General features: G+C 41.9%; 2 protein-coding genes across 3 annotated transcripts; one reads left to right on the forward strand and one right to left on the reverse strand.

Annotated features, from left to right (window-relative positions):
• Positions 1-1,966: 1,966 nt before the first annotated feature.
• On the reverse strand, positions 1,967-5,267 carry LOC106642819 (uncharacterized). Its single transcript, XM_014357741.2, has 8 exons — positions 5,032-5,267; positions 4,750-4,969; positions 4,382-4,547; positions 4,000-4,315; positions 3,551-3,931; positions 3,048-3,486; positions 2,659-2,972; positions 1,967-2,594 (listed from the first exon to the last, which is right to left on the reverse strand). Exons 1-8 carry the CDS (start codon positions 5,265-5,267, stop codon positions 1,967-1,969), a joined length of 2,700 nt encoding a protein of 899 aa, XP_014213227.2.
• Positions 5,268-15,222: 9,955 nt separating this feature from the next.
• On the forward strand, positions 15,223-16,898 carry LOC106646935 (15-hydroxyprostaglandin dehydrogenase [NAD(+)]-like). Of its 2 annotated transcripts, XM_014363164.2 has the most exons (7): positions 15,223-15,288; positions 15,368-15,483; positions 15,553-15,688; positions 15,780-15,886; positions 16,277-16,450; positions 16,521-16,675; positions 16,764-16,898. In XM_014363164.2, the coding sequence occupies exons 2-7, from the start codon at positions 15,388-15,390 to the stop codon at positions 16,861-16,863; spliced, it is 768 nt and encodes a 255-aa protein (XP_014218650.2). In that variant the 5' UTR covers positions 15,223-15,288; positions 15,368-15,387; the 3' UTR covers positions 16,864-16,898. The 2 variants fall into 2 exon arrangements, with proteins under 2 accessions (XP_014218650.2, XP_089447606.1); XM_089591480.1 differs by having other exon boundaries at positions 15,228-15,483.
• The last annotated feature ends 1,496 nt before the right edge of the window (positions 16,899-18,394 follow it).

Raw genomic sequence — 18,394 nt, forward strand, 5'->3', positions numbered from 1 at the left:
ATTGGGTCCTAAAGCAAAAATGCTAGGTTGACAAATATCATTATACATTATGTTACCAAAGGCCAGTGCGTTCTTTTTTTTGATTCGTGGGTACCTTTTTTCTTTCGATGTGTACATACATACGCATGCTTTGTAAATAATTTTACTTTAAGACATCTTCGTTTGATATGGTGAGAAAATCAGGTGAAAAACGGTGAAAAATCATTGATCAACAATTATTTCAGAGGATACGCGTGAAACACTTGTATCGGGTTGAAATCAAAAATTGTGTATGCATGTGTTTGTACTTATTATTGAAAAAGCGGACGAGTGAGTTGTTTTAACAGAATAAAAAAAAATGATCTCTTGTTTTATACGAATGAAACGAATAAGCGTGAAATTATATGGGGTTATCCGGGGCGCCGGAAGAAATCCCTCTGCATTTGAATTACGAAAAAAACAAAGGACGTAACTTTTCGTCTTTATAAGATTTTTGAAGTAAGGCAATAAACGATTTGATGAAAAAATTATTGTTAATTATTGAAACAAAATAATCGACGCGTTGGAAAAAAAAAAAAAAACGTCGAATGAAAAGGAATTTTTGTTGTCTGCGTGCGACTTTCCTTCGAAAGAGAACCGTCTATGGTTATGTAAATAAAAGTTGCATTGTAAATAAAAAAAAAAAAAAAAACACTTTGTAAATACGATTGATCGTGTGTGTAAAATAAAAGAAATAATCGAATAAGTTGTAACCCTGAATATACGAAGATCAACGAGTGTGATAAAAAATGTTCTTATATTCCCTCCCTCCCCCGCCCCCGTGCTGATGAGAATTATTGAAAATATACGATAAACGAAGTAAAACGTACGACTTTCTCTTTTAGACATACTCAAGTGAAAAAGATGTATTTAATAAAGTAAATGAAATTATAGAATATGCTTGATGTGACCTTTATTTTTTTTGAAAAATTGAATTGCCACCGTATCCACACATCCCGACAGGTGAGTATTTTGGCCATTAATGCAAGTTCCATCGTAAAATCGAGGTAAAAAAATTTTTACAAAAACTTACGTACACGCAACAAATGTAATCTTAGATTATTGGTAATATTTGAAAGATATATATTATACATAGATAGAAGAGTGCTGGCATCAATGGCCCATTGTAGTTGTGGTCGACTCCCCTGTGCTTGTAGTTTTTCCATCTTTCCCCAAATTCGAGAAAACGTTGATGCCAAGACTCAAAAACACAGTTTGACCACAATTTGTATACGCAGTGGCACGCGAACGACAACTCGTTTTACTAAGTATATAATGAAGCGGTTCGAGGCGTGTAAAGAGCTCTTCCGGCTTTCACCACTTCTCTCCTTCCCCGTCTATACGTTTCTCTCTTCCTGAGCAGAATCTAACTCGGACAGAGTCCCCGTGTACAAACGAATCGAGACAAAGTGGATCGTGTTTGCCACGCTAAAAGTCATTGTTGTCCAATGAGGTGCAAACATATATATATATACACCGTTTCGGATTCGGGTCGCTCGAGCGAGCTGTATGTATACGGCCATTGTCGGGCGTTCACGACGGATGACCTGCTGAGAATTATGTCGTTGTTTCAATTTTTCAACTACGATTTATCCGATTTCCGAGCCGATTATCCCGATCTTCCGAGAAAGGATTTTCCTTGTCAACGTATTTGAAGGATCAAACGGGTCGACCGACCGACAACCCATAATGTTTCATTCGATACATACATTATATATATATATATTTCGTCGTGTGTATAAACTAAAAAATTAATGTCTGTCCTATCTGGAGTATGCCGGTGGTACTGAAAGATTTTAATTTTATGAAAATAAAAGATTTGGCTTGCAAAGATTCGAGAAGTACGATCGCGTGTACGTATACATGTTGAATCTCTCAGACCAGACATCTAGTTTGTTACGTCGAGCAGGACAAGTACTTAAAAAAAAAAAAAAAAAAGAAAAGAGACCTAGGACTTGGTCTTCTTGCAAACGACGACGTCGATGATCTTTTGCTGGGGCTCGGGGCCTCCGGGTCCTCTCTTCTTGCTGGCCTTCCTCCTCTCGTCCTCCAGCGGACAAGCGGGCTTCACCGGATAATCTTCCCCGCACTCGTTCTCCTCGCACACCACGTCCGACTCCTCGACCCCGAGCTCCTCCACCCTGACGATCTCCATCGGCCTGAGCTCGAACTCGCAGCACTCGGGCGTGCCGACGACCAGTACCAAACACCTCACCAGATCTTCGAAGCACGAGGCCCTCAGCAAGTAGGTGCCGCCTCGACCACGCCCGTACACCGGCGGACCGTAGGACAGCACGTCGAGGGCGTAGTACGCCCCGCAGTGCTTGAAAACACCGAAGCTCGAGCTCTGGCAGCTCAGGCTGACGAACTCGTGCACCCGGAACAGCCGCTCTAGCGTAGACCAAAGACCCTGGCCCCTTGCAAACAGCCGACCTCGAGTCACCGGGTGTACTTTGAGCTCAAAGAGCATGTTGGCCACGCGAAACTGGTCGAGTGGTTGGACGTCCCAGTTTGCGCAGCGGATGTCCTTCGAGTCGAGCAGCCGTTGGAGCTTGAGCTTGCGTTCGGTGAAGAACCTGCGAGGGGAGGGGGGGAGATCGTTGGTGGCCGAATTTTTTTGGAAAAACAAAAGAGCCAAACCTGTCCCCGCTGACGACTATGACGTTGAGCACGTCGGGCGTCCAATACTCCGGGGTCCTGACGAGGCCCATGCCGGCGCAAACGGCGTGGCAGGTCTCGACCTGTCTGTTGCGGTTTTCCGGGGCGAAGCTCTGGTCCGACACGTGGACGTCGCTCCAGAGCACGTATAGTCGGCGGGGCTCGAGTACGTCGTAAGCGTGCCACTTGGGCCGTTCCTCGCCGCCTTTCTTGCACTCGACCACGTCTGTCGCGTTCTTCGACCACGTGATCCTCGAATCCTGGATCCACCGGGGTTTTTCCATGTTGCCGCTCGACTGAAATTGGAAAAAAAAAAAAAAAGTAGAAGACAAAAAAAAAGGGGGGAGGGTGGAAAGGAAGGGGGAGAGTACCTCGTCGTCGTCGCAAGCTCCCGTGCACACTTTGGGTGCCAAATGGACGAGTGGATCGAAGGTGCAGGGGTCGCTTTTTTTCCCCTCGACGAGCGTAGCCAGCCTCGGCCTCTTGGGCTTGCGATTGTACAGTTTGACGTTGTGTATCTGACACGAGTGGTATATCACTTGGAAAATCTGAATGGCGAACTGTTCTCTGGACTTTTTCTTGTTTTTGCACTTGTCCGAGGCGTCGTCGGCGCCGTGTATCTCGGCCTCGTACGCGTAAGCTCTCAGCGTGAGGATCATCAGGTGGCGCTTGAGCGATGCTTTCGTGCAAAACTTGACCACGCAAGCGAAGCCTTTGTCGTCCCAGAAACCGTGCTTGTCGCACCTGTACGGGTTGTAGAGGTACCAGAAGGGCCCGTCCTGCCAAAAGGCCAGCGAGAACCTCGTCGTTCTACAACAACACGTCGTGGAAACAAAGTAGTAAACATCTGGTGGCATGATCAACACGTTCCAACCTGTATATGCAATTGGTGTATTGAATCTCGAGCTTGTCGAACCATTTCTCCACGGCCCGGTAGCTCCTGTGCGCGGGCAGCTTGTACTGGTCCTTCTCCCTCTCGCTGCCGAACGAGGACTTGACGAGCATGAGCTCCCTCCTCGGCCTTCGTTTCGGCTTGCCTAGACCCCTCTCCGTGTACTTGAAACCCACCATCGGGTCGACCCTCACCCCACCGAGTTCGTCCACCAACTCGACCTCCACGCTGTACTTGTAATTGTAAACGAGCACGTCGTCGAACCTCTGGCTCTTCACCACGTTCAGCAAGCCCACGTGCAAAAACAACATCCACGCGTGCTCGTACATGTAATCGATGTTTGCGCTCCACACGTACTTGTACCTTGGGGACAAAATAATGAATAAAAAAAAGAAAAAAAAAAGAAAAAAGAGGAAAAATCGTGTGTATACCTGAATTGGGTCTTGGTCAGGAGAGCGACGAGAGCTTGGAAGAGGCAAAACTTCCACGTGCGCTCGCGCACGCGTTCGAGCTCGGCCAGGTGCATCCCCGTAGTTCCCCTGAGGCAAATATTGGTGTACGACCTCGTGGCCTTTTTCGAGACGAGCTCGAAGACGACGTAGTCGCCCTCGACGAGTCCAGGGCTCTCCCCGCAAGCTCGATCGACGAGGATGACGTTGCGCTTCTTGGGCAACGTGCGCGGTATGACCGCGTGCCCGAGTTCCTTCAGGTTCGCCATCTCCAGCAGTCCCTCCTCGTCGCTGGACTCTGCGCCAAGGATCGTTTTTCCAGGGTCAAGCCGAACGAGCAAACCACGGGTGCGTCCATAATTACCTGGTGAATCGATCGCGTCGATTTTGCACGGCAGGGCGCCCAGTTTCCTCATTTTAGCCTTCCTCGCGAGGATTTTCCGCTCCCTCACCACGTCGCGCCTCGAGCACGGGAACAGCTTCGGCCACTCGGGAGCGCTGCAGCTCGACTCGCTCGCCGAATCCAATAGCTAATGGGACCATTCACAATCATGGTAAAAAAAAATAATAGTAGTAATAATTACGGTGCCAGAATCGCTAAATGGGGTCGTGTAGGGACTTTGAACGTTACGGGAATACGGGATGGCCACTCCAGCAGAGTAATTATTACCATTTTCTTTCTTTTTTTTGTTTCTCTCAATGGGGGATTTAATCAAGGGGTGTGATTCGAACCAGTTTGGGGTCGCGCAATCCGTCCCACATGGTGGATTCCGGCGAGGGGTCGTCGTGGCGCTTGGACGTGTTGAGGACGTTTAGGGCCTGGCAGATGGGCCCCGTGGTCAAGCAGATGCCGGGCCATCGCGAGGGTGCGTCCTTGGGTGGCTTTTTGCGGTAAAACGCGCCGTACCTCTCGCGGTCCGCCTCCTCGCTTCTCTTCGCGTCGTCCGCGAACCTACGAAAAGAGTTGGGTTTGTATAAAACGTTGGGTACGTCTATAGCTGTGGAGGTGCCAACATCTGCATGTAGATCCGCCAGTGGGGCTCCTCCTCGCAGTCCCAGCGCTCTCGTCCCTCGCAATTGCCCTTCTTCCGGGCCGCCCTTCTCTTCCGCGATCGCGACTTTGTGCTCCCTCGCGACATCATCGACGGCTGCGTTTTCAGTCTATCGGCCGCCAACTCGGCCACGCTTGGCTTTGTCCCTCCCTCCTCGACGTTCATTGGATTTTCCTGGCCGTCCTTTTGCTCGGCCATATTTTACGATTTTTTTTCAAAGATTTTTACTTTACGTTCCAACTTTGGATTTTAACTGGGTTTGCGAAAGTTTTTGGTTATTTTGCAGGTTAGCGGGAAAAACAGGTGACGGAAGTTTCACCCTATACGGAAATGATGACACATGAGGATGTTGATGCACAGTGGACGGAGGTGTATATTATGTTTCAACGAATCTCTGTAATGGCCCATCATTGGCTGTTGATGGTACTTTTGTTTTCCCGCTATAATTGGCCTCTAGTTCGCCTTACAAAGTAAAAGATTTGAAAAAACAACAATGAATCGTCAGTGCGTATTTTGATGGTTAATGGAAAATTTTTTTTTAAATTTATTTATCCATAATTTCGTTTGAATTGACGTTGGAATCAATGAACGCATCAGCCCCTAAATCTGAGAATCGAGTCTCGTACCTATTTGTATTTAATTAGTTTTTCGTAAATTATTTTTAACCTCTAGCAATTATTCAAAAACCGACAATAAAAGTACACGCTTCGGATAGCTGAAAGAGAGAGATAGAAAGACATTTTTTATTAAAGTTATCATCACAAATTAGTAAAATTAGGTAACTATTTGTAAAAATACGGTTGAATCAAAAAATAATGACAAAAGCAATCATTCGTGATTTAAATAATCCTAACGCATGAGACAGTGCCAGCTAGAAGTAGAGCCAGTTTTTCTTTCAAATGGTTTTTCGCGTGCACGCAAACACAAATTGTTATTACACCTATGTATATATATTTCAGGGGGAGGGGAGGTACGGCAAGGGAAAAAACGAGGGAGGGATGAGGTCGAAATGTATATATAAGCACGTGCACAAAGCGGGGGCGCGATTTTCTAATTATTTTCCGGGGAAGCCCACAAGTGGCCGAGGCAATCTCGGGGCACCCCGAGAAGAGGGAAGCCGGACGCGTGACGCAAGATTTTCAAAGTGTTTATAAAATTACTGCGATTCGAGCCACCCCCTGCCCGTTCATCGCTCGGGCATGGAAATATAACGTGAGCGAAGCCCTTTTTAGCTCCACGCGCAAACAGCGGAGAAAAGGGAGAGAGTACGCGCAGGGGCGGAACAGCAGTGTATAGAGAGAGAAAAAGAACAGAAGTGCACGCGGAGGGGGGGCATTGGAATCATTATTGGATTTTGGAATCTATACTTGGCGGCACGCGTCATTTCTCTCTCTCTCTCTCTCTCTCTCTCTCTCCCTCTTTCTCTATGTGTATTATTATACATTGATTGTCCTGACAAAATCAAGTCAGAGTACCATATACTTTAGATGATTTTTTGTTCTTCCTTCATTTCTTCTTGTTTGTGCGTAATGATTAATTTTACCTTAAAACATATATGTTTCGTACACTAGTGTCTCTCAAGTGCGTAGCAAAATTACACGTGTAGTAAAGTTTAAGTACCAACTTTGTCAAATGAAATTCGTTTTTTTTTTTTTTTTTTCTAAAACGACTGACACGAAAAACCTGTGTTGGGAAGGTTTTCGCCCTCTGTTATCTTCGTGCATTGATTTTGTTTTTCTATATATGTTTTGAATCCACTACAAGTATTATTATAAACGTGTTTCATTGGGCGTACTTGTATAATTTTCATGATATTCAACAAAGCAACTGTACTTGAAAAGTGGAAATTTTGTTACGTTACCGATACAAACTTGGCTCTTACCAGATTGACGATCCCATGGGCTTTTTTGTACTTACCCACATAAATTGAATAAACGCCAATTGTCATTCCTGACCAGAAAAATCAACTTACTGCATAAATAGTATAAAATCATCCGAAGGAGGGGAAAAAAAAAACCCCGAGAGCGCACCGTCAAGCCAAGCCAAAGGTCCGCTTCGCGGAGGAGATAAAAAGCACCGGGGAATCGCGAAGCGAAGACAGGAGAGCACAACCACACGAGAGAACGGCCTCCCGTTGGTACGTATACGCCGGGCAGACAAAGCTCGCTGAAACTTTAATGAAATACTATACCCAAGCACAGAGTGCAAGTACCGAGGGATAGGAGATCGGTTGCAGCTATACGCGTTGGGGAGGAGGAGAGCCAAATCTCGAAAACGCGAGTAAACAACTGGCTTTCGTCGCTTTTTCGCTACTCGTTCACTTTGCCCCTCCCTTGGGGGAGAACAAAGTTTTACACCCCCTGCACACGCGCACGAGGTTGCTATCGTTGATTTAAAGTGTTTCGGGCACAAGAGTCCAAGTTCTTTCTTACCACTAACCCCCTGGGATTTGGTTTATTTAGCCGCAAGTCAAAGATGCTCCAAGAGGATGCACTACAAACAAAATTAAATTGAAGAGTATCGCGAAAAATCGATGAATGCTCGCTGATTTTTACAATTTTAATGGGACTATAGCCGATACGTACCACCGTTTGTGTACGCGCAAGTGAGGCGCGAGTTTTAATTAATTTTTCTCCTTCGTTTGTTTTTTTTCGTCTTCCAGCCACGTGGAAACGCGATGTTGCGTCCGCGATTTTAATTGAAAAATTGTAATTGATCATTTGTTTATTTTCATACCTGTACGCCGATACTCCAAGAAAAATGCTCAAGACTAGTATTCGCTCAGAGAGGCGTTGGGGGTTTGATTTTTAATTACATTTTCATACCTTACGAAACAAGCTTGTAACGTCGTGGAAAGGAAAATTAGCAAAGGAATATTGCAGGGAAAATAACGAGTTTCGTAATTATGATTTATTGTTTTTAAAACAATTATACCAGCGAACATCTTTGTTTCACTTTTCAATACTTACAAATGAATATTACCAGTGAGTAAAAAAAGTAATTAAAGAGTCAGGTGGCATGCATATATTATCATTTTCAGCGCAACTTGTCCACATAAGTTAAACTTCAAACACTAACAATTAAAAATGTAAACTTTTATCTCCAAAACAATTGGATATCAAGTGGAAACCAAAAAAAAAAAAAAAAAAAATGTTTTCATCACCCAAGCATAGTTTTCCATTCAAAGGAACATTGCACTGATAAAAAGGAATTTTAAAATTCATGAGGGACAAACCATGCTGTCACCGTCATCCTCAACAACAATTTACGATCATCCACGGCAGAACGATATCCAAGCTAATAGCATCGCCATCATCATCATCCACCAACAACACCACGCGATAAGAGCAATAGCAACAGGAGCGTCGACTCGTCTACAATTAACGTACATCCGGTATAATAATCATCAGCTAAAGCACAAGCCGACGAGCTCGTCCAGTACAATCGATCTATGCACGCACACGCAATATCCATATATTATACCGTTGTGATGTACCACAGTGCGGCGAGAGCACAGCGACGCTGCATTTATGAATAATCGGACGGAACAGGGGCAGGGGGGAGCCGCAGAATAAACAGCAACTGTGCAATGCGCGCGGCAGCCCAGAAAACCGTGGCCCGCGGCTCGACAGCCTTATTGCGGGCACACGTATATACAATATACCCCCATGGTACGGCCCGCTCGTGCTGCTCACATCGTGTTCCCTGATGTGCGTATATTCCCTTCTCGTTCGATACCATTATTATAGATAGGTTGGCATATATGTGCATGCGTGGGTTACTCTCGTCGTTACCACCCACTCGGCCAATCCAATTAATTTTATTTTAATTACCGCTTTGCCGCGTACAACCATATAGGTCGCATATATGTATATATCATGCGGTACGTATACCATCGCTGACGCTGCTCTTCTCCTGGACCCATTGTCATTGTTTGTTCAAGGGAAAGGGGTTTTTTTTTTTTTCTTTTAATGATATTTTTTTGGTTGGATGAAGCAGTGTATCTGCAGTTACTGCTTTGCATATTTTTTTCTGCACATCTATACATCATATACAGTTGGTTGTTTTACACATGTGCACTGCCCGAGTCACCACGTCTGTCTCCGAGTTTTCGGGTTGCATCCAATTTTTAATACATCAACAATACCGCGGATATTCGTTGCATTTTTATTAAATTTTAATGCGTGCGCTAAACCGATCAAATATACAGTAACTATATCGTCGTCTCTCTAACACTTCAACTTACACGCGTTAATTCATTCATTTCGGCAATAAATCTCAAGCTACAAACAAGGAATGAGGTATAATTTTTTTTTTTTTGTCCTAATGGCCAAATATAGTTTTTGTATCCTTCTTATTGTACCTCATTGGTCAGTCTCAATATTTCTGGTGATCGATTTTATAAATTTAATCTAGCGATTTTGCTCGTATATTATAATTGTATTGGTTTTGTGACATTGAAATGAAATACAATGTAACACTGGGCAACATTTTCAAAAAAAAAATACACATACACATCGCTTCAGTACATCGGTACGCATAACTAAAAACAATGAAAAGATGTGCATCGACGAGCTTGACAACTAAAAAAAAAAAAAAAAAATACTTTTATCGTAGCGATGTACACACAAACCCTCGGTCACTCGGAAGACCCACAACTCACCGCGGTCCCATGAAATAATACAAAGACACATCATCTTTTAATATATTCTTCGACTCGAGCAAATCTTACTTCTTCGACCTGGCCGTGCTTACTCATCTCGTATTCAACGTCAACTCCCTCTCTCTATTTCCCTTTCTTTTCCCCGTTTAAGGATCTCCCGGCGCGCACCGTCAAAATAAACACTCTCCGCCAAGTCGGAAAACTTTAACTCTCCACCGACGTCGCTTTTCCCTTCTCCCCCCCCCCTTTCCACATTTTGTGCTGAATATATCGCTCGGGAAATGATAACAAATGTTGTACGCCACGGTATATCACAAAATACGCGGCTGCATTTGTTAAAAAAACTGCAAAAGTATGAAATGTCGTCAACTCAATAAGCAAAAAAAAAAAAAAAACAAAAACAAACGAGAGCAACAAGAACGGGGAGGAAAAAGAAAGGAAAAAAAAAAAAGAGAGACCCGAGCGACCTTTTAATTATCCCCGAAGTTAAATTCTTTATCTAGCACTGGCTGAAACAATGTGCCGAGAGAGTATAAGGTCGTGTGTTTTCAGACCAAACACACGGGGCCAATGTTGATACGCGGTAATAGAATAATCTGGCAGCTGATTCCGGGGATATAACCCGCGGCTACGAAGAGCAGAAACTTATACCATGCCCCTACCATTATATATATACCGATCCCACCCCCTTGCCTATTATATTGTACGGATTTCTACTTCTCTCTCTCCCTCTATATACCACTTTACGTCTTCCCTAATACGCTACACCCCTTCGCTTCTCTCTCTGGCCTATCGTATACTAGTTTTGTTGTCGTCTTTGATTTGCTACAAAAATCATGGATTAGGATAGTGTTTCTCTTTTTTCATTTTCTTCGCGTTTTTGGCTTTTGCAGTATACAATTCCTAGTGCTTGAATGATTCGTGGCAGTACAATGGTCAGCCGAATGCCGGACCTATACGTATACGCTCGAACAAGCCAGCACCTCCGAACCCTTTCACCTCGTGCTGATCAAAGCTTTGTTTCAAAGTTCACGTGGAGACTCGAGGGCTTGCACACGCAACGATACCACTACCTACGGAGGCTCTCTAATCTCAATTAAACTTGTTCGGATGGTTTGAATGATTTATCCTGCACTGTACATATTTAGAGAGTTGGACAAAAATCTTGCAACAAATGCAGCTGAATAACGTTTGAGCTTTTACATCATCAAGTTTACTGTTGGAAAACCCAGTGACAGATGACAGTGGCAGTACGAGGAACAACTCAGTTTCGTCGAGGGCTTTGATATTTTTGAACTGACTCCATAATGTAAATAATGTGCAATGGAAAAACATTTTTCATCGGAAAAACCGCACTTCTTATCAAAGTTTCATTTCAGACACGTTATTTTCCTTCGTTTTGTGCGCACAGTTGAAAAGTGGCAACCACAGAATCCTGAGAAATATTCTAAAGACGAGGATGAAAGCATGTGTGGATGTATGCCAGAAAAATATTGCAGGGCTTTCGAGCTGAGTATATTCGAAAATGTATGACTTTACAAGATGTGCCATTTCCACGCCCCGAAGCGATGTGCAGCTTCATACGTGCGTTGGGTGTAATATCACGAGCAATTTCGGAACGGAAAACGTTTACAAAGTCATGCTGAAGCACGTGTCGATTTCAAATACTTTTTTTGTTTCGTTTGTGTACGAAAAAACCAAAGGAGCAGATAAAATTTCAATTGCATCGCGTTTACGGAAATACCTTCGTTTTACTGTTTTCTGAGAGCCGATGCAATGTAATGTTTTTTTTTTTTCCTTCCGAAACTCACTGTTTTATAACGATTTTCTCAAAAATCGATATGTATAAACCTTCACGCAGTGTAAAAACTAATACCATCAAATTAATCGTCATATTGTAATACATATCCAACTTGACTGTTCATCTATGCGCAGATAAATTTTTGTCTCGCATTCACATTCAGCATTTGTATTTTTCATATATGCCGAAATGGAGTACCTATACCTCTCAATTTCCGCTGTTTCGCATATTGCTACCCGTATGCTACCTACACGCACGGTTTTACTGAAAATTGAATGCATCTCTGTGCCAATCCTTTGGCAATTGAGTCTGACGTACATATACAGACCCGTGCATGCACTCTCTTTCTCTGCACAACACAGAGCTTATAAACGCGTTTTTCTTCCGACGCACGGTATGGAGTCATTTGTGCGTGAAACGCAGGGGGGGAAAGGCGCCAGAAACAAGAGGGAAAGACATTCAAAGGGTTTTCATATTTTCCGGCGTTTTTTCCTTCCTCTTTTTTTTCGTGGGTACATACATATACGTGCAACTGCTCCGCATACCTGTACGCACTCGCCTTTGTTTCGTGGGGAAACGAGATCGAAAAAAATAAAAAAAGACATACTACATACATCGCGAGCTGAAAATTGCACCCTCGACTAAGCTTCGTCAATTTTTTTTTTTTTTTTTTTTTTTTGCGTTTCCGTGTTGTTTCGCTGCAGAGTAGGGAAATATGTTTCACATGCGCTCGCCTCCATTGTTCGCGTTTCAGCTACAAATTTTCACAACTTTTGTGATTATAAACTACCTTTTGTGAAGCAGAGAGCGCGGGTTTTCTGTGCTCTGATTTAACTGTTCGACGTGGAAAAACTCGCCCGAGGCTTTTGACTTTTAAATGTTAGCTCGTGGCTTTTGATGATTAGACGATGAAAAATTCGCTTTGTTTTTGTTAAAATTATTCCTGAAAAAAAAAAAAAAAAAAATGTTGATAAATTAGTTTTGCATTTGAAAAAAAAACTGATACGAAATATCTTCAAAAAGCAGCATTAATTGTGCGACAATAATAAAATGTTACTTTCAAAGTAAACTGCCCAATTATATGTAGAAAAAAATGCATCTTTGGAGACAATTGTACTTTTTGTTACTATAAGCAACTCAGCGTTTGACAAGAGTATACATATATAGGTATTATGTGTGACAGAAAAGAACCTCGTTTTCTTAGATTTTTGTAATAGAAGAAAAGACGTGAGTTTTCCGGTTTTTTCGGAAAACTGTAATCCCATTCAAGGCGACAAGCCTGGCGTGAAGAAGCTATCATGGCGTCAAAAGCCAGTGCAACAATGGACCGAGGCCTTATTAAAGTCATCCCCGCAGAGAACCACTATGCGCCAGAAAAGTGCCCAGTTCCGTCTCTTTCAGGCTCAGCGAGTTTTTTCAAGGGCTAATACAAAAGCTAACACATGAACTCGTTCACTCTAATATACCCATCTCAAATTTTTAACGCTACGTTTTGTTTACAAATCCTTTTTATTTTTTTTTTTTTTTTCAATACATAAAACTTGGGCAATTTTACTTCTACTCTCAGGAACCTTATTGTTTACAACAAACTTTTTCACAACCCTACATTACAAACTTTGTTTTTTAGTTTTATAATTTGGAACAATATTCTGCAATTTCCGTTGTTTGTCCATTCACTTGTTTTTTTGCGACCCTCACTTTTCTTCCAAGTGATAGCTTAATAACAAAAACAGGAAAGCTACAACTTCTGGAAGTTTCGCAGATTTTCTATTTGCTGTGCCCCAATACAGTAAGAACTTGAAAAAAAAAACGAGTGGTCCCATCTATCAACAAAAAAACTCTAATTAGCGAGAAGCAAAAGAAAAATCAAAAAAAAAATTATGATAAGTACCTACACTATGAAGTCTTAACATAAAAGTTCCATAAAAAAATATACGTGCGGCTGGACGATAAGACTTCAATATTTACGTCTCGTAGCGAACGTTATCGCTCGACCTTTTTCTGCGCCACGATCTCTCGAGTCGTTAATTAAAAACTTATCACCTGTTGTTGTGTTTTTAAAATTTCCTGGTATCTCTGGAAAATTCGTGAGTCATTTTTTCCTTTTACTTTATTATAGTTCCAATACGTTCGATTTCCATCCAGACAAAATTTTACGCAAGTATACAACTGCCTTGAATCAGTCGATTTCAATTTATATGGTCCTGATGTAATACAGCAATTTGTTTTTATTCAGATAACAAAAATATCACTAGAGAAAAAAAAAAGATCAGAAGTGAGGGGTCAGTACGAAAATACTTTTTAGCAAAGGAATAAAAAAAAGTAGAAGGTACTGATGTACAGTAAGACTCTGACTAAGGCATGAATATTATGGGTTTTACGAACAGTTGAGTTTACAATTTTTATGACTGTTACATTAACAATCTACTTCTCGGTTTTTAAGGACTTTTCCAAGATAAAATTAATTTTCACACCCCTTAAGTTTTCGTGTCAAACTACTTACTTATTTACGAAAGTTTTTTTTAAAATATAAACTAATTTTTCGAATCATCAAAATGTACCTTCAACTTTTGTTGGAACACATCTGAAAAAAGTTTTTAAAAATTTCGTTGAAACAAATTAAATAAATTGAAAAAAAAAAAAAAAAAAAAAAAAAACATGTTTTAATTAACTTGGTAAAACCATACTTTATGAAAATCCAAAGCATGTTAATAAAATATTATACTTGCAAAGAGAATTCGTTAGCACGCGCTTCGAGTTAATTATAATAAAAGGCTCGTATCACCCGCACCTCATTACATTCGGCGGGAATCTTCAATGAATTAATCGAGCAGCTAATTGTATTTCCAATCGATGCACCTCCGCTTCCTCGCAACCCTCGACTTTTCTCATGAGCTCACATCATAATGTAGTCGAGTATATACGTATAATACACGGTATTCTTGTTAGCAAGTTCCCGGTGCTCGATGGGAAATCAAACTCTTAGAAGAGCTCTTCGCTCAACCGTATACGGGAAAAGTGAGAGAGAAAGTTCGTTAAAGCGTTAATTAAGGAGTCGGATCTTGTGTAGCTAATAGCTCGCCCGTAAAGTTGAGTTTGTATCGGTGAAAATAAATAGTAGGTACTACTGGTGAAGTATAAAAGTTTGCCCTGCATGTTAATGTTTGTTGATTGTACCATGAAAAGTGCAATTTAATATTTTTTGGTGCATCTCCGGCGTGAAAATCGTTGCCCATAGATTTTTAGCTCTTACTATCTTCTTAGAAAATCCACAAAGTAGTTATTGTCCCTCGTTTTAATAAAAAACAATTTTTTTTTTTTTTAGCACACCCTTCACCCTTTTTCCGCAATTTACATGCTATTATTATATATATACATATCGAACATACGTATACAATTTTAACATGTAAAAATGAGCCCTGTTACAAGGGTGTGACTCAAAAAAAATGTTTTTCTTCAAACGGGAAAAAAAAACGAAATATTTTTCATATATTTCCTTGCACGTAGTAAAATGTATCATCATGTATAATGTATGGGTAAACATTGAAAAATAAGTTTTATTATTAATATCAGCGCACCAAAAAACTAATGGTTCGTCACGCTTCGATTATCACAGCGTCAGTAAGACAGATAAGTACGCCAGACGGTGTATTTATGTACTGATTTATCAGTCTACTCCGGTAGTTCTTACTCAACGTCGTCTCATTTAAGTTGAAGGAATAAAACTCTGATTTTTTTCCAATTTCGCGGTAAAGGTAACAACTCAAAATACACACTTGTTTGTTATTGTATTTGCGTGTCATATAAAAAATTACTTAAAAAAAAAACATATAGATCGATTGTTTGAAAAAAAAATGACCTATCTGAGCGGCAAAGTGGCGATCGTGACTGGCGCGGCTAGAGGAATTGGTTTCGTGACTGTCCAGCATCTACTGAGGAATGGCGTTTCAGTAAGTCGATGAAATGTATCAAATTACTTTATGCTTCGATGAAACTTATTAATAAAATATCTTACACAGTACGTGGCCATATTTGACGTGCAAAAGCCAAGTAGCGAAACAGTGGTTAACGCATTGCTAACCTTGGAAAAAGAATTTGGCAAACAAAAATTTGGATATTACAATTGTGATGTGACCGACAACCAAAGTTTCATTGGTGAATATTAATAATTGCTTGTTTTTTTTACGACTACCAATTAAATGCATAAAAAGTTATTAAAAATTCTAAATACAGACTTATATTTCAGCCAATTACGAAGAAGTGAGCAAAATGAAGAATTACGTGGATATTCTAGTCAACAATGCTGGGGTTTGCAACGAGAACAAACCAGATTTGACCATATCGACAAATTTCGTAAGTACTACACACTATTTATAATGTAATGAAAGTTCTGATATGTGATTGCACAGCCGAGATCGGTATCACAGCAATTGTTTTAAATAAATTTCGGTTCGAAATACAGTGAATCGCTAAACATACACATCGACGTCTCGGTCAAAGAAAACACCACAACTCGGTGATAACTTGTGTTTGTAACGTAGCAAAGGCACTGCGTTTATCACACGATCGGTATAATCATCACAGTCATTTGTGTATCGTTAACAATTGTTCAAATTACGTTTTAATAATGTTTTACTTCAAATAACCACTCGTTCGTTTAAATTTTTGTATATTTTATCGAGGCGTCGACATGGTAAACTGGATAATATATGAACGAAAACTTGTATGACCGATGAAACACAGACGGCAATGGTCAAGTGCACAATGATCGCCGTCGAGCGCATGGGTAAGCACAAAGGCCACAGAGGAGGTAGCGTCGTAAACATGGGTTCCATCTACAGCTTGACGGACAACCCCCTGATCCCAGTGTACAGCGCCACGAAGCATGCCGTCGTATCTTTCGTCAGATCAATGAAGGTATAGGATAGTTATATTTTATTCCACGCAACAAATGGTAATGGTAATTTTTTTTTTTATTCCTCACAAGTACCACAACGCAACAGTGGGGATGCGCATAATGTGCATGTGTCCAGGGTTCACGAGAACGAGCATGTCCACCGATCTCGTCCCGGAGGAGGTGTTGTTTGATTTCGTGGCCGATTCAAACTTGCCCGACGCGCACAGGAAAAAGTACATGCAGAGGTACGAACATAGTCCCCCATTGTTTTTGTACGGCCTACTGACCTTTCGTCCGATCAGCCGATCAACTCATTTCTAACGTCACTTTCAGCCCCGACACAGTGGGTTCGGCTATCGTCGAAATGCTGGAAAAGGGCAAAGAGGGCGAGGTGTGGCTCACCCAAAACGACGAGTCGCCAATCGTCGTCTAAAATCTAAAAAAAAAAAAATAGCTCAACCTCCTCCTCCTCCTCCTTTCTTCGCGGGACCAGCTGTATACGTATACACGATGCGACGAAGGTTACGACTAACACCCATATACTTGTGGGAGCCTCGTCCATTACCGGGCGAAACTCCAAGTTGCTTGAAACGCGATAGTTTACACATACATGTATATGTGTACAAACAAGCATATTGTGTAATACACAATGGGCAGGTGGTCGGGTATAGGAGGTTGCTTGCCCGAGCGATAAGCCGCTTGTGTACACGTCGAGGTGTCGAAGGAGCTGGGCTCTCGAGGTGTGGGCCTCTCGCTCGCGACTCCCGTGGGTTTTCATGACGATTTTGATGATTTATTAGCAAGGCCCGGGAGATTCGTTTGCTTCGCCTTTGTTTGATACACATTGTACAAGAATTTTTTTAAATACCGATTGGCGCGTAATATCAACTGAGCGCACATTTTTCGAAGTGATGAAACGACGGAAGTATATGTAAAAGTCGCGATCTAGAGAGTAGGGAGCGTCGTGGTGGAACAAAGCGAGGGCCCGGGCGATCGTATCAAGTGCGCTCGTTTCTTTGGTACCACCGCAGTTATCGCGCTTCAGCGCCAACAACATCAGCCCACCAAACATCGGGGATCCTCGAAAGCGTGTAGGTGTCGCACATAATAGGGGCGGATGAGCCGAGGAGCAAAGTTAATAGCCATCGACAATGAAAATACGGTTGGGGCTGAAACCAAAGTAAGGGATGGGCGGTGGTGGTGGAGACAAGGGGGAGGAAGGATTGCCAGCGAATCCGATCCTTTTTGCCCACAGCATCAGCCCCTCTTCGACGGAGGACGAGGGTGTTGGGGATCTTTTTTTTTTTTTTTTTTTCCTTCTTCATGCTTCATAACGTTAACTTTTTTTTGCTCACCACTATCTCACAAGACACAATAATTTGTAACTGTTTTATATGTATTATACTTAACCATATTGTACCGTAAATTTACCTATACGCTTGCCAAAAGTATACGAAATTTAAGTGACACATTTACACCTATCCCTTCAAACAAACGTATCCACTGGAGTGATTTATCGTCCATCTCATTCTCGCGAGGATACTGTCGATTGCACGCAGTTCTCAAAGAGCGTGCCACTTGACACCGGCAGTGCTTACAGAGTATACACATAATTATATTCCCATGCAGATTCAATAGTTACGTTATTCGCGTTAAATGACAAGTCTGTTGGGTATAAGAGTAACCGCGAGCTGTGGTAGTGGTGTACACTTGCTTTTTATATATAAAAAATGAGCACGACAAATGTAGATCAATTGCATTCAAAGTACAAGGGCATGATGATTCCTGGCTAAAAAAGAGAGAAAAAAAAAAAAAAATTTCATCATCATCACGGAGAATGAGAGGCGTCGGACATCAAAGGTCCATGCGATGTCACCACGCGTCAAAGCAACAGCAGCATCTGGGCAGAATTAACGCGAGCGAAGCGATTATCCGCACTATAAGCTACGTATACCCATCACGCA

The sequence above is a fragment of the Copidosoma floridanum genome, unplaced genomic scaffold (assembly GCF_036245765.1).
Source record: "Copidosoma floridanum isolate Cflo_tuat_1 unplaced genomic scaffold, Cflo_Japanese_pri ptg000001l, whole genome shotgun sequence".
Classification (NCBI taxonomy): domain Eukaryota; kingdom Metazoa; phylum Arthropoda; class Insecta; order Hymenoptera; family Encyrtidae; genus Copidosoma; species Copidosoma floridanum.

Excerpts from the sequence above, each read along its gene's own strand:
- LOC106642819 (XM_014357741.2), bottom strand. The coding sequence starts at position 5,267 with ATGGCCGAGCAAAAGGACGGCCAGGAAAATCCAATGAACGTCGAGGAG. Across the intron at positions 4,970-5,031 it reads TGGCGGATCTACATGCAGAT|GTTCGCGGACGACGCGAAGA; the intron begins GTTGGCACCTCC and ends CTCTTTTCGTAG. Across the intron at positions 2,595-2,658 it reads ATAGTCGTCAGCGGGGACAG|GTTCTTCACCGAACGCAAGC; the intron begins GTTTGGCTCTTT and ends CTCCCCTCGCAG.
- LOC106646935 (XM_014363164.2), top strand. The coding sequence starts at position 15,388 with ATGACCTATCTGAGCGGCAAAGTGGCGATCGTGACTGGCGCGGCTAGA. Across the intron at positions 15,887-16,276 it reads TGACCATATCGACAAATTTC|ACGGCAATGGTCAAGTGCAC; the intron begins GTAAGTACTACA and ends GATGAAACACAG. Across the intron at positions 16,676-16,763 it reads AGGAAAAAGTACATGCAGAG|CCCCGACACAGTGGGTTCGG; the intron begins GTACGAACATAG and ends CGTCACTTTCAG.